General features: G+C 38.3%; 1 protein-coding gene across 1 annotated transcript; it reads right to left on the reverse strand.

Moving 5' to 3' along the window:
- Positions 1-642: 642 nt before the first annotated feature.
- sar1b (secretion associated, Ras related GTPase 1B) lies at positions 643-13,419 on the reverse strand. The gene is made up of 7 exons (XM_026182027.1): positions 13,229-13,419; positions 9,315-9,390; positions 4,992-5,111; positions 4,643-4,708; positions 4,360-4,463; positions 2,672-2,803; positions 643-2,397 (listed from the first exon to the last, which is right to left on the reverse strand). Exons 2-7 carry the CDS (start codon positions 9,370-9,372, stop codon positions 2,281-2,283), a joined length of 597 nt encoding a protein of 198 aa, XP_026037812.1. The 5' UTR covers positions 9,373-9,390; positions 13,229-13,419; the 3' UTR covers positions 643-2,280.
- Between the last annotated feature and the right edge of the window lie 382 nt (positions 13,420-13,801).

A 13,801-nucleotide genomic window follows, 5' to 3' on the forward strand; every position in this document is an offset into this window, starting at 1 on the left:
AAAAAAAGGAAAGGAAAAAACTTTGCACCTGACCCTCTCAGAATCAAGTGATTTTTGTGCAATGTCTTAATTTACCTGAGAGATAAGTGAGGTATAAAAATGTAGGCCTTTTATGGACTATAACTCATTTTGACTACTACTCGTCTCACAAAGTGATATTGGCCCTTGAAAGTTGACCTCAAATTAAGATTTTAGCCAGTGAATTATCAGAAAAGGGATAAAACATCCAGGGTACCAATGTTAGTTTCTATTATTCTACACCAGACATTAATTTGGTGCCGTTAAGACTGGCAAATCCCACGACACCAATACTGGTTACAGAAATAAACAATGAACAAAAACAAGACTAGATTTATTATTTAGAACATGACACTTGGAGAGATTTGACTGACTAGGTTGCAGGGCCTCAATGTGTTTTTCAGCCCCTTGTCTCCCCTGAACTAAAGTTATGAAGGCTCTCGGATGTTATTAACTCACAAAAATATAATGTGATTTCAAAAGAACCACATCTGGAAAATGTTGAAGAAAAAAAATTCCATTGATTTATAAGGCGCTTGGGTGTGAAGCACCAATTGATTGCTGATGGAAAAAACATTAATATTAAAGAAAAGTGGGGGGGAAAAAAGGAGTCTACATTGGGGATCAAGGTTTAGCCTGTTATTCATTGCAAACATTTATTACATTTCATATGATGCAAACAACAGTAAGTCCCACCCTTGCTGGAATAGCTCATCATCTTGTCATGAGGGAATTAAAGAGACACAAAGGGACAGGGACAGAAAAAAGTATGTATTATGCGCAATTCCATTGTTTCCTTACAAAATAAAAACAAAAACATAACAATCATCTCATAGTGAATTTTGGCATCTCCTTCTCTCCTGTTGTATTGTGGAGTAAATGTAAATAAAACAAAAAAACTCAAAAGAACAAGGCATGCATAATAGTATCTGGTAATGCACATAGATCAAAGGATACCACTTAGAAATACAAAATCCATGTACGATGTTTGTGTACATTTCATATATATGGTCCCTTTCTTAGGTGTCTTAAGCCTATCTACCTGTTCCCACTGTGGGACGTGTCTTCTGCTTGGTCACTAGATTAACCCTGTGAAAAGGTCTGAGCAGGAACGTACATCTGTAGTATGAACTTCTAACAGTGATGACTACTAGACGTTACATCTGGCTGTTTATTTTATTCCTCGCTTCATTTCTTACTGCATGTTATTATAAAGATATTTATTGCAAAGTTCATTTAATTTATTTAAATAGTCTTCCTTGCATCAACTGACCATTGTGCTACCTACACAATTTCAAACCTTATCAGAGTTACAGCCAGTATTACTTCTATTAAAACGTTCCTCTTGTTAGTTATGTTACCACCCCATGCTTCTCTTATGTAAATTTAAGAAAGGAAGAAAAAAAAAGAGAAAAAGAAAGGGGGGGGGGGGTGTTATTGACTATTTTGACTCAATATAATGTGACTGTGCCCACAGAGCCTGGGATGAGAGTATTTTAACTTCCAAATAACCTAAAGAAACTCATCACATTTCTGATACACCAAGATCAATGCACTGTTCCATTTTAATAAATGGGTAAAACAGCCACATGTATAGAGTGGGGGGTGTGCATGTGGCCACTTCATTTAGTTATTGAAACCATGTGGGGAAAGCAAAAAAACAAAAACAAAAACACTGCGATTAAATACGATGTTGAATGTCTTTACTGTTAAAAAAGTGTACTGCAATGTATACAACTATGTTGCTCTCTCTCATTGTTTAACATGTTGTTGAAGAGGGGGTGGGGGAGAGGCATTGGATTGTTGATTATATAAATGGAATCATGTACAGTTTTACACTTATAATGCATCTATCATCATTATCAACAGATCGCAGGGAGCGAGGGAGAAAGGGGCAGCAGAGGACAGACAACATAGAAAAGATTCATCCACTTGAATTTGAACACCCTTTGCTGTGGAACCAATGCTATGTTACTCTTTCAAAGAGGGGAAGAGAAAAAAAAAAGCGAGAGATGGAAACAACTGTGTTCATGTACAGGTATGAATGCTGTAAGTGCAGAACCAAATGTTCGACCAATAAAAGTCTATTGGGATCAAGTTGTACTGGTTTCTCTGAAGGTGGATGTAGACTTGATTAACCGAACGTGGGGCTGAGCATGATGGTACTGGTGGCAACGGTGGGCGACTCGAATGGTTGGATTTAGCGCTCGCCCTGATAATCGTGGTGGTGGTGGTGTCAGCGTGTCACGGGGCTTGGCTTCTTTAGTCGATGTACTGGGAGAGCCAGCGGAAGCCCTCACCGTAGCCCTGCCTCTTCAACACACTGCACATGAACACCTCCAGTGGTCTTGTGTTCAGCTCCTTCAAGGGAACGTTGCCCTGAGGATGGAAGAAAAAAAAAAAGCAGAAAGAAAAATTAAACCAAACCCACTTTGGGACCACAACACATTGGTACAAGGCTCATTTACTGCACATGATCCCCTATGTCTTTTACATTGATAAAATATCTGACATGTTATGCAAAAGAACCAGGCAGGGATTTATCTAGGACTGTTGGTCCTTTCACATTTTGATATATGAACTTATATATATTTTTTTCTGTTCTTCAGCATTTAGAGCTTTAAAGCCTTGGTTCACTTGGACGGTGTCTCACCTTTCCTGTCGTCTGTCCGTACAATCCGAAGATTTCCCTCAGCTTCTCCTCGCTGATGGCTTCTGGCCTGTCAATCTTGTTGCCCAGGATCAGAATAGGCACATTTCCGATGGTCTCATCTGTCATTAATGCCTGGGTGGGTCAATGAGAGTGACAACATTCATATTGGTAGGTAAAGGTAGATTTGGAATCATATTCCAAAAAGTAAGACAATGCTTCAACACATTTAAAATTCATCTCAAACAATGGCTAATAAATTGTTGTACATTGTCTGACAGTGTGGGGTAAATTTCTTCTTCACTATTTTTGTCTGACCTGTCAGAGACCACAGATGAGGAGCAGCCTTTTAGCTAACTCTGGTATATTTACATTGATATCTTCAATAATATGCATCGTCCCTTCTAAATTAAAGGGAAAAAATTAATTCACGAGCAGATTTATTAAAAAAAATAATAATAATAATTAAAAATGCGGTGTTTGAATGAAGCGTTTATGGCTATTATAATTTTTTCTAGTAAGTTCTCACAGTTATTGCTTTGATTGTCCTCTAACTGACTAAGTTATATGTAACTAGTAGACAGTAGTAGCCTTTGAATAGCATGAGTTTTTAGTGACTTGAAGTCAGACAGGAGACCACAGTAACAATGACGTTGTAGCTCATTTGGCTTATGAACCATCACTGTTCATAGGTTACTGCCTGTAAAACTAAAATGTGACCTTGAACACAGCTGGTGTGAATTTAAACAAACTTGCACACAAGTTTGGTTAAATTCTTTCCAATACAAGGAGGAGGAGTGATTCTTATAGCCATGCCAGGTCATTAATCATTCACCCAGATTTGTCCATTTAAAAATTAAATTTAAAAAAGCCAGCAAAAAACATGCTTTTGTGAAACACAATTAGAAAATAAAGAGTGTGATTAACATTTTCCTGTAACTCCTAAAATACAAACAAAACATTTGACTGGCCAATGTTACACTTTTAGAATTTGCTCAGTTTTGGATGTTCTGTGAGCAGCTTTTGCCTTTCAGACTATTCTAAAACTGGTAAATTAGTTACCAGAAATATCCCTTTGGTCGGCTGGTTGAAAAGTAGATTAGAACATGTAGGGAAGAGAAATGAACCCCTCTCTTTTAAGAAGCGGGGCTAGAAGCAGATTTTTCAGAAACATCCAAGACATTAGATTAATGCACCACAAACTGAAACCCTTAAAAAAAAACATTTGAATAAAGAAAAACTGCCATACTGTTTTGTATAATCTATCATAATTCCCATAATATTGGTACCCATTGGGCAAACAATTGTGATCAATAATATTGTGGTGCCGCTTTCATACAAACACGCTTTTTTCAACATGTTTCCTTTTTCTCTTATTTTTAAAATAATTATTAATTATATTGTGTTCTTTTTCTACATGATTACTTGTTTTCTGAAAGAAATAATCCCTTTATGAGTAGTTCTTTAATGGTCCCTTTGTATCTTTATATGGACTTACTGGGGAAAAACAAAAACTATTATCTCCTCTCATTTTTTTCTCAAATTGCAATTATCAAATACATGTGGTAAAAGGTAACATGCACAATGAATAACCAAAACTACACTTATTTCTCTCTTTGTTATTATACTAAAAGCTGTCAAAAACGACGCTTAGCGATGTGATGGGGACCACGTGTGTTGCGGGTACTTACATCAAGTTCTGCTTTTGATTCACCCAATCTCCCGAGGTCTGCACAATCCACAAGGAAGACAATGCCATTGATGGCAGGGAGGTAGTTTTTCCACACCCTGCGGGCTGAGTGAACAAACAAAATTAAAAAAAAAAAAAAAAATTTGTCAACTTCTCTTCTGTTTTAACCTTGGGCTAACCAGACTGAAAACTGAAGTACATTAGCCATACAAATGAATATTGTTGTTTCCTTAAAAACAAAATGCAATCAGTAAAATACAAAAACTATCAGAACACAGACACACCTTGTGCGTGGCCTCCAAGGTCAAAGGTGGTGAAAGTCATACCAGCAATCGTCAGCTCTTCTGAGGCTGGAGGGGAGGAAATGAATTAGTCAAGCAAAGATACTGAAAAAACATCAGTTTAATGCAATTCCATATGGAATATCCAAGCGCATGTTACACATAGGTACGTTACATTTATGATATTACATCCAATCAACAGCATCTGCTTTAAAAGTGTCTGTTAACAAGAAAACAGATATAAATGTCTGTAAAAGCTGCCTCCATTTCTTTGTATTGATAGTCTTTTGACACATAACCGAATGAGCATGTGTGAACGTGCATGCATGTGACAGAGTAAGCACCAACTCACTTGGGTGTAAAGTTGGCACATGCTGTCCCAATCTGTCATCTTTGAGCATGTGCAGTAGCGTCGTTTTGCCAGCATTGTCCAGGCCAAGAAATACTAACTTGCCGGATTTCTTATACAGTCCTGAAAGAAAGCCAAAAGTATTTCAGAACACAAACCTGTACGCTACTACTCTTTCTTTTTTTTTTTAAGTTGCTGAATCACATTATATATTTTTTTAACCTTTAAAGCAAATCAGTGACACTAAACAAAGGCTGTCAAGCTCAGACCTGTTCTTAGAACTACAGGGGACATTTAATCCACATAAGTTTATATAAATCAGAACACCATTTTGGTTTTCTCAAATTCACACAATGATTATTTAAAAAGAAGTAGTTAGTTTCCAATTTGATGGACTGATTTGACTATTTTTCTTTCTTCTTCTTTTTTCTTTTACATTTATTAAAAATATATATATATAAAAAAAAAACCTTTCTCAAAACATAAAAGGTGCAAAGTTATGCCACTCCTTGATCAACTTTCCTAACAAGATTACAAGCCTTTGTGTTTACAACTCTGAGTCAGCATAGTGATACCTGGTGGATTTATAACATTTCTGAGTCAGTCAACTGGATGACATCATTACTTACAGCAGCACTATGCGACCTGTCTAACTGGGAGAACAGGAACGCCCGTTTCATATAAGCAGTTCGAACACAGAAACTAGAACAGCACACCCTGGGGAAAAGAGCTGCTGGTACACATTTCAAATGGACACTCAGAGAGAGAAAGAAAAGAGGGGAAAAAAAAGAAGGGTGGAAAATTTTGTCATGTTTCTGAGAGATGTATCCTTTATGAGGCTTTCATGTTTACGCAGCATGTGGACATCACTGAAAGCTTTAAGCTGAGCGACTTTCAGGGAGCAAAATGGCAATGCCATAACCCATAGGCTACCGTGTGTTAGAGCTCTAACCAGGAACTAAAGACATACACTGAAGCAATAGAAAGAATTTGAAAAATGATGACCACTCCAAAAAATGGTGATACAATCAAAAGTGTAAGAGTGTAAAAATGGATGTGTTAGAATGTGAAACAAAACAAAGCATTTTCCTGACAAGGGCTGCAGCTGAAAAATATTTTATGAACAACAATAAAACTTTGCACCGTGGATTAGGAGATAATGAGTGAGGATGTACCAATCCAACTTATTCCATTTCTAATTTGATACCTTACCTTCAGTTATATTTGATATCAGATCTCAACTAAAGCTGTACTACCCACTGTGTCCCTCTTATGTCAACAGGGTCAGGATTGAATAAATGGCCCATTATACCTGATGTCTCCCTAGCAAATGGCGGCAGACGCCAGAGGTGACGCTTAAAACATGCTTTGGTGCATTTTTCCTGATCATGCATCTCTCAATTTTTGTTACCTTGCATGGAGGTGCAGACAGGTTGAAGACATGCATGTGCAATCCTGTCAGTTTTTAACCACCATGGTTCACCGCTCAGATATCCATATTACACAGAGGGAGATGCTGCAACAGCCTGGAAAGATCAGACTTTCTGTGTGAAACTTTGGAAAGGTTTTGCCTGAGGGACAACACCTATTTGTTTAGGTGGATATTGCAGCGAGTTTCAAGCACTCTCAGCCAGTATATATAGTCCTCACGTCACAGCTGACTTCAGGGCTGGACTGGGACAAAAAAAAAAAAAAAAAAAAAAAAAAATCGGCCTGGGCATTTTGACTAGAGACCGGCCCACCAGGTATTAAAGCCATAAAGCCTTTGAATGAAAATAAACGCTGTTGTGACAGTGATGTACACTGTCCTGTTGGTATATGTATGATTTCTATACATTTTACGTCAGATAAAAACTTTGGTTGTAAGATTCAGATAATTATTTTTTAAAAGCGAGACATTTTAAATGAGAATAAGAAAGAAAAGTATTTCTTTGTGCCCCCCTTTCCCTGTTAATGCCCTACCTGGCCCCCTGACCCGCCCCTGCACAGTTACCAGCTGTCAGCTACTTAGAAAAGGATCCTGATGTTATTTGTCTCTCAGAAACAGTTTATAACTTCCCTTCAACTCATTCATGTCACCTAAAAAGGTAAACCTGTCTCTCCTTCACCTGTTCAGCTCTGATGATTCAGTAAGGACATCTCCTGGTTTCATCTTCATGTTTCCCTCTCACCAGATATCCAAACCGATATCATGACCAGTAGCTTTTACAGCTGTGGCTCCAGCAAATATCAGCTGATACTAGAAAGTAATAAGCAGTGATGAGATTCTGAAACCACCCAGGTGAAAGCCTTTCGCTATTTGGCTACACCTAGAAATTCTGTCCATGAAAATTATGAACAGAATCAGGGACAAAGGGCAGCCCTGGTGGATCCCATCACCCACCAGGAATGAGTCCAACTTATTGCCAGTTATGCAGACCAAGAGCTGGTCCAGTGTTCCATGACCAGGATGAAAAACGCATTGTTTCTCCTGTATCCAAGGTTCGACTAACAGATGGACTCTCGTAACACTGATCTGCCAAGCGGCAAGCAGATCAGCGTTAGTCAATACTCAAAAAAGTAATTATCACTCCAAGGAGAAAGTAATTAATTTTACTCGTAACATTATTTTCATCTTACTGTAACCAGTGTTGGGGAGTAACGGAATACATGTACCGCCGTTGCGTATTTAAAATACAAAATATGAGTAACTGTATTCCGTTACAGTTACCGTTTAAAAGGGTGGTATTCAGAATACAGTTACTTTGTTGAAATAAATGGATTACACTGCGGTACTTTCCTGTTTCATTTTGTCGCGGGTCAGGACTGTTTGGGTTTTGTTTGACAGCTACGTTCTGTTGATCCAGGCGGCAGCGTTACGGTTGCCATGGTTACAGGGCGACGCTCTCTCTCTCTGCGACTGTGTGTTTCCTGGGTGAGAGAGCGCCTTTTCGTTGTTGTTGTTGTTGTTGTGCTAAGCTAACAGGCAGAATGCTACAAGCATAGCTCTAAAGAATGTAGCATCATGGGCAGTGTAGTCCGTGCTGCAGGGAGAATGGACTGCCATACACGTTATGGGTCTGTGAGCTCGAGGAGGGAGAGAGAAAAAGGGGAGTGGAAAGGTACGAGTTGTCATCGAGGAAAAACGGGAGCTGGAAGCATGTAAATATAATAATAACCACTTCAGCCAAGAAGAGTGCCTGACGAGCCCAGTTGTAAGTAAGCTATTAAGACTCGACTGTACACCGTGTTCGTGTTTTCCTCCGAAAACAATAAGTTCCGTTGGAGCAGTCTTTCAACGCCTCTCTCTGTCTCTCGCAAGAAAAGTTGACCCACACAACAAAGTAAAGCTAGTTTTCGGCTACGAGCCGACAGGGACCCCGCCGTTTTAGTCAGAGGTCCCTTTACTACAGTTCGGAGTCGCGGACCTTCAGTAATAGTAATAAATCACACAGCAATAGTACATTCACGTTGTTGTAAAAAGCACGATAATATATTAAGTAATCCAAAGTATTCAGAATACGTTACTGTCATTGAGTAACGTAACGGAATACGTTACAGAATACATTTTGGGGCATGTATTCTGTATTCTGTAATGGAATACATTTTAAAAGTAACCTTCCCAACACTGACTGTAACATAGCTGAAATGCATTGACTCATAATTACCATTTAACAATACAAACAGAGGCTACAGTTTCACACACCAAAACAAATCGCTATCGTGGGGAATTTGTTTTGTTACAGCAGAAAGTGGACAGTGCAAAGTTACATAGAAAAATTAGAAAAACACTGGAATAAGATAACGATAATAATATGATCTTTCTCTCAGTGTTTAGGTATGAACACAAAACTGACAACACAAAGCAATGATGAACACCAGCACAAAGACACTTCAAAGTGATCAACACAGTAATTCTATTGTTGAAACGGAGGCTGCAGCCTGTCTGCTCATCAGTTTGTTACCTTTGAAGTTTAGGGTCTGTCTGGCTGGGTTGAGGTCAGCAGTCACTCAGCTTTAACATCACCCTGCGTTCTTGGCTAGCTTAGCGTTAGCATGCTGTCTGACTAGATGCTTGCAAAGAGTCGAAGCTGTGTTAGCAACATAATGCAGGTGTTTACGTCCTAGATGGAGTTTCCAGTTTACCATTGCATTCTCATCCTATTGTGCAATAACAATAAAAGTAATGTCATATCCACAATATAGACTGCGTCACTATTGGCAAGTGCAAGAACCGATAACTGGATCGATAGACAAGCAGACCAACAAGACTAACAGTTCCCAGTAGTCCAAGGAAATGGACAACTGGGAACCGGTTCTTGATTCCCATCCCTAGTTGGTACTCACCTAAAAACTGTAGTACGCTATTGAAACCGCTAGAAATCCACTCCAATAGGAATGACATATCCGGAGCTGTTGAATCCTGAAAAACAACCCCACCCCCCAAAAAAAGAGGATTCAAAACAAAGGAAAGAACAAATTAATTCACAGAGAAGGGTATTTTTCCCCCTTTGGACTGATAAGTGCTGTAAAGTGAAGCAAAATTTTTAAATATTTAAAGAAAATATCTTATCTGATTCAACAGTACTTTTCAAATTTTATAAGTTGTAAAATTGTGATTTTTTTTTTTTTTTTTTTTTTAAATAGGGCAAAAACCAACTTGCCAAAGTATCTGAAAATATTAAGTGATAAACACAATTAAAGGGTAACACATAACTTAAGAACTAAATATGCCAGTTGCATCAACCTATCACACAGATACTAGCAACTGCTGATAAGAACAGTGAGTGCCTTTCTACAGCCAATGATTATCTTGTTCCAGAAGGACAGGAGATTCAGAACCCTGATCACATACCATCTGACAGTTTCTTGACAGACAACATGAGCTTTAATCTGAAAATTATGCCGTCTAAGACGTTTAAATGGGGGTAGCCTAATTGTTTGTCCAATTAAAAAAAAAATCCAAAATAAACAGACTCAGATAACTACTACAAGTATGAAATCAATAGCAGTTTCTGTTGTGTAACAGATGTTTTTTTTTCTTCTTTTTTTCTGGGTAAGACACATTTTTACAGTCTTCATTTTTTATTTCTACTTCATATAAGCTTCTTTGTCTCCCATTTAAGTGACCCAATCAAATATGTGAGAGCTATGCTTATGACATTCAATAAAAGGGAGGACAAAAAAAGCAAACATCCCCTCTCCAATAAGAAGTTTTTGCACTCCATTTCCAACTTCATCTCATTTTTCAATCCTCTGCACACTGATCACAGCAAGGTAAGCTGGTACAGACCTCTGGCCCCAATTACGTAACATGAAAACAACTCCAGGGCTAAAGTATAAGGCTGACAAAGGTCAAGATCATGCAAATACAGCTGAACTACACGTCAGCTGGTGCCACACTGTGGACCGATATGCTCCCATGCCTGCCTCAGTGACTGTAAAATATTCGGCAAGCAAAAGATGCATGTGGCCATAAAAAGCTTGCCTGAAGTCTGCTGCCTTACTCTGTTTCAACTGCATTTGGCGGTGTCGTTTACAAGATGTGCAAACTGATCATCAAGCATGACCAACTGCTACTACTAGGGTCTGAAATGAAAAGCCAAATGCCAACAGATCTTCTGTTTGGTCGGTAAATCTCAGAAGACTTTCTGACACACTGACGGGTAAATATATGCCCTAAAAAATACACATGAACAACTTTAAAAGACTATGCTGACGCTCTACTACATTTTGCTGTTGTTGACTTGCTCTGTCATTTGCCGTCTGTCTCAGAGTCCAATGAACAATGACAATATTCTAACAAGAGAACAAGAGCTCACCCAAACCAAACGGTAGCCCTAAGAAAGACACAGACACTATCAAAATAAAGGGAAAATAGGAATGGGTCTTTAGAGTAAACAAATAAAAATGTAATGCAAACATGAAGGTGAATTACTCTGATCAAATTGATTATCCATGAAGAAGGTTTCCGAACCATTACAGCCTTCTTTTTTCCCCATAAAGGGCCTCTAGGACGAATGGTCCCCACTTAAGATGTCAACGTTACCTGTGTTATCTTAACAGAAGTTTATGAATTTTCCTGGCCATCTAATAGACAACAAGATTCCTTAAAAGAACACCCCCTAAGAAACAACTTCTTAAAAATCCATTCTCATGTCATACGATTGAGGAAAAGGCAAAAACTATTAGGTGGGCCTAGGGCTGTGCGATATGACCAAAATCTCATATCCCGATATAAAACATCTATCGTCCGATAACGATATAAATCACAAAAATGTAACATTTTCTGTAAATTCTGTGAATCTCGGGTAGCTGAAGTGTTTCTAGCTGGGCGTCATATATCTGGAGTCGAGTGTTTTACCGATGCATGAAACTACACATTTTTAGACATAGGTTGTAACAGCCGCCGTTTTCTTTGCAGCGTGCTGCAGGGAAAAGCCTGTTCTAATGTTTGAGTCTAAGGTTTATTTTTTAGCACCTGACGGCTCTTTTTTGCTTCTCATTGGTAAATACTCTGCATACTATTTTACGTGATTCAGTTTATTTTGAAAAGTCTCAACAGGATCTTGAGCTTTATTGAGAAAGGTTTATGTGGAAAATAAACAAGCGGACGCGATGGTTTTACCATCATTGTTGCTGATGACAATGCATAAAAACAGGCGCTTGTCCGTCCATAGTGTGGTTATATTAAATATAAGAGAAAGAGAGAACTTTAAGAAATGAATATAGCCACTACAGTGACCATCAAAACGATGAAAAAATATTGCCATAAACAGTTTATTTTGCAACACCACGAAACAAATGATAGCGTAAAATGAAACGATAGACATTTTTATGTCGTCATCCGATATATATCCTTATATCGTACAGCCCTAGGTGGGCCCCAAACTTTTCACATACATTAAGTTTTTTTTGTTAGTTTGATTTATTTTTTTACTTTTAAATATGCTCAGTAAAATTTTGTGCTCAATTGCTCAGTACTTTGAGAAATTATGTTTTGAAATTAGTTGTTACATATATTAAAATAGTTATGCTACAAATGTTCGCTTTTGCAAAGTTATGTGAAACAACAAATGGTAAATGGCCTGTATTTATATAGCGCTTTTACTAGTCCCTAAGGACCCCAAAGCGCTTTACATATCCAGTCATCCACCCATTCACACACACATTCACACACTGGCAACAAGGCAATTAATTTCATTGGCCACTATATTTTCTCTATATTTATTTGTCTCCTTTGCCTTGAACCTTTAACTTGTGACAACAAAAAAGATGACTTCGGGAACTCAAATGTGCCCTCAAAGAAAAACTCGTTATAACTAAGATGTCTAATATAATTAAATCTGACATTTAAATACACTGCAATAACGCTGAGTCAACATTAAATGGGTAACAGGGGTGTCTTATCAAAAATCGTCACCCATGTAGACCGCTTACCTCAAACACTAACGTGATCTACCTCTTGAATTCCTAGTTCAGCGTGTTAGTAGCAAAGTGCTCATGTCTTAGATAAAGCCTATCAGAGCAGTGTGTTACCAAACTAAGATGGGGCACATTTTCTCCTCTGAGAAGATATGAATTATTATCACATTTAGGTTTCAGGCAGTACCTGTCAACTAACATAACACTGCGAAGACAACGAATGCGGTTTGACTCGGCTGTCAAAATCCCCGGGTTATAACAGCCAGTATAGACGTAGCAGTGAAGTGAGCTAACCTTCAATATGACGGCTAATGTTACAGCAATTGATGGTCTCTGCCAGGTTACACTTCAGCCAAAAAACTACAACGAGGACTGTATTTAAGAATGCCAACAAACCATGCCACGCTTATATATATATATATATATATATATATTGGTTAGGTATAGTTTGAAAAGAGAAGGCGAGGCCGGCTAACCGGCTAGCAGGAAGCTTCTAGCTACGTGTCATATTCTCTATCACTTAGGCGACGTTGCATCGATGGCTACGTTAGCTAACTAGCAGTTAGCTACAAAAGCGGCTCTTCGACGTGCTAAAACCATGAAATTTGTGCAATACTCCGACTGTTTTTCAACTCTGAAATAAGCACCAATGTTTAAATAAATATGACAACGGGTCAAGTTAAATGTACACCTCACTCCCAGCACCGTAACAGTAAACTTGGTGTAAGAAATGCTAACGTAGCAACATTAGCAGCCGGGAGAAATTGCTAGCCTAGATGTCGAACGTTTACGGGACTCTTCAGATATCAAGTACATTAAACAAAAAAAAAACTTACCCGTTATCTAGGTGTAGATTAATATAACAAGTATGTTCGCTCTAATACTCATGTAAATTGGTCACTTGCTCAAAAAAACCAGAGAGCCTGCAAAATGCCAGGTCCTTCTCTCCTCCTTCGTGTTTTGTTACTGAGCCACGACACTGCAATGGCTGTCCAGCAACTCCCCGAAAACTCTGCCCTGCCGCTTCCTGTTTATGTTTCACAGTCATCTTTCCGGCAGGGGAACTAAAATCTAGCTCCGCTCTGGATTTCTTTTTGTTTCAGAGCCAACATGGACATATTTTGCTCATTTTTTTAATTAAATAATTTTATCGGTGTATTAACGCGTGTGTGATGGTTTGCTCCAAGTTTTCATATTGTTATAGTCAAATAATCTCGTTAGGCAAGTCCATGTCAGCTCTGATATGACGAGATGTACTTTGTTTATCTCATATTTAGAAAATCATTTGTTTAAAGCAGTTCAAATTAATAGTAAAATAATAATAAGAAAGAAAGAAATGGAAAACTATACTAATAAAATCTTGCACTCCATTCAGGAGGTGCAGAAGATAGTCCTCCTGGGAACTGGTC

Source organism: Astatotilapia calliptera, chromosome 10, assembly GCF_900246225.1.
Source record: "Astatotilapia calliptera chromosome 10, fAstCal1.2, whole genome shotgun sequence".
In the NCBI taxonomy this organism is placed as follows: Eukaryota; Metazoa; Chordata; class Actinopteri; order Cichliformes; family Cichlidae; genus Astatotilapia; species Astatotilapia calliptera.

Coding starts and splice junctions, on each gene's coding strand:
- sar1b (XM_026182027.1), bottom strand. CDS start 9,372: ATGTCATTCCTATTGGAGTGGATTTCTAGCGGTTTCAATAGCGTACTA. Junction 5,112..9,314: donor TAGCGTACTACAGTTTTTAG/GTGAGTACCAAC, acceptor GCTTTCTTTCAG/GACTGTATAAGAAATCCGGC. Junction 4,464..4,642: donor CCTTGGAGGCCACGCACAAG/GTGTGTCTGTGT, acceptor TTGTTCACTCAG/CCCGCAGGGTGTGGAAAAAC.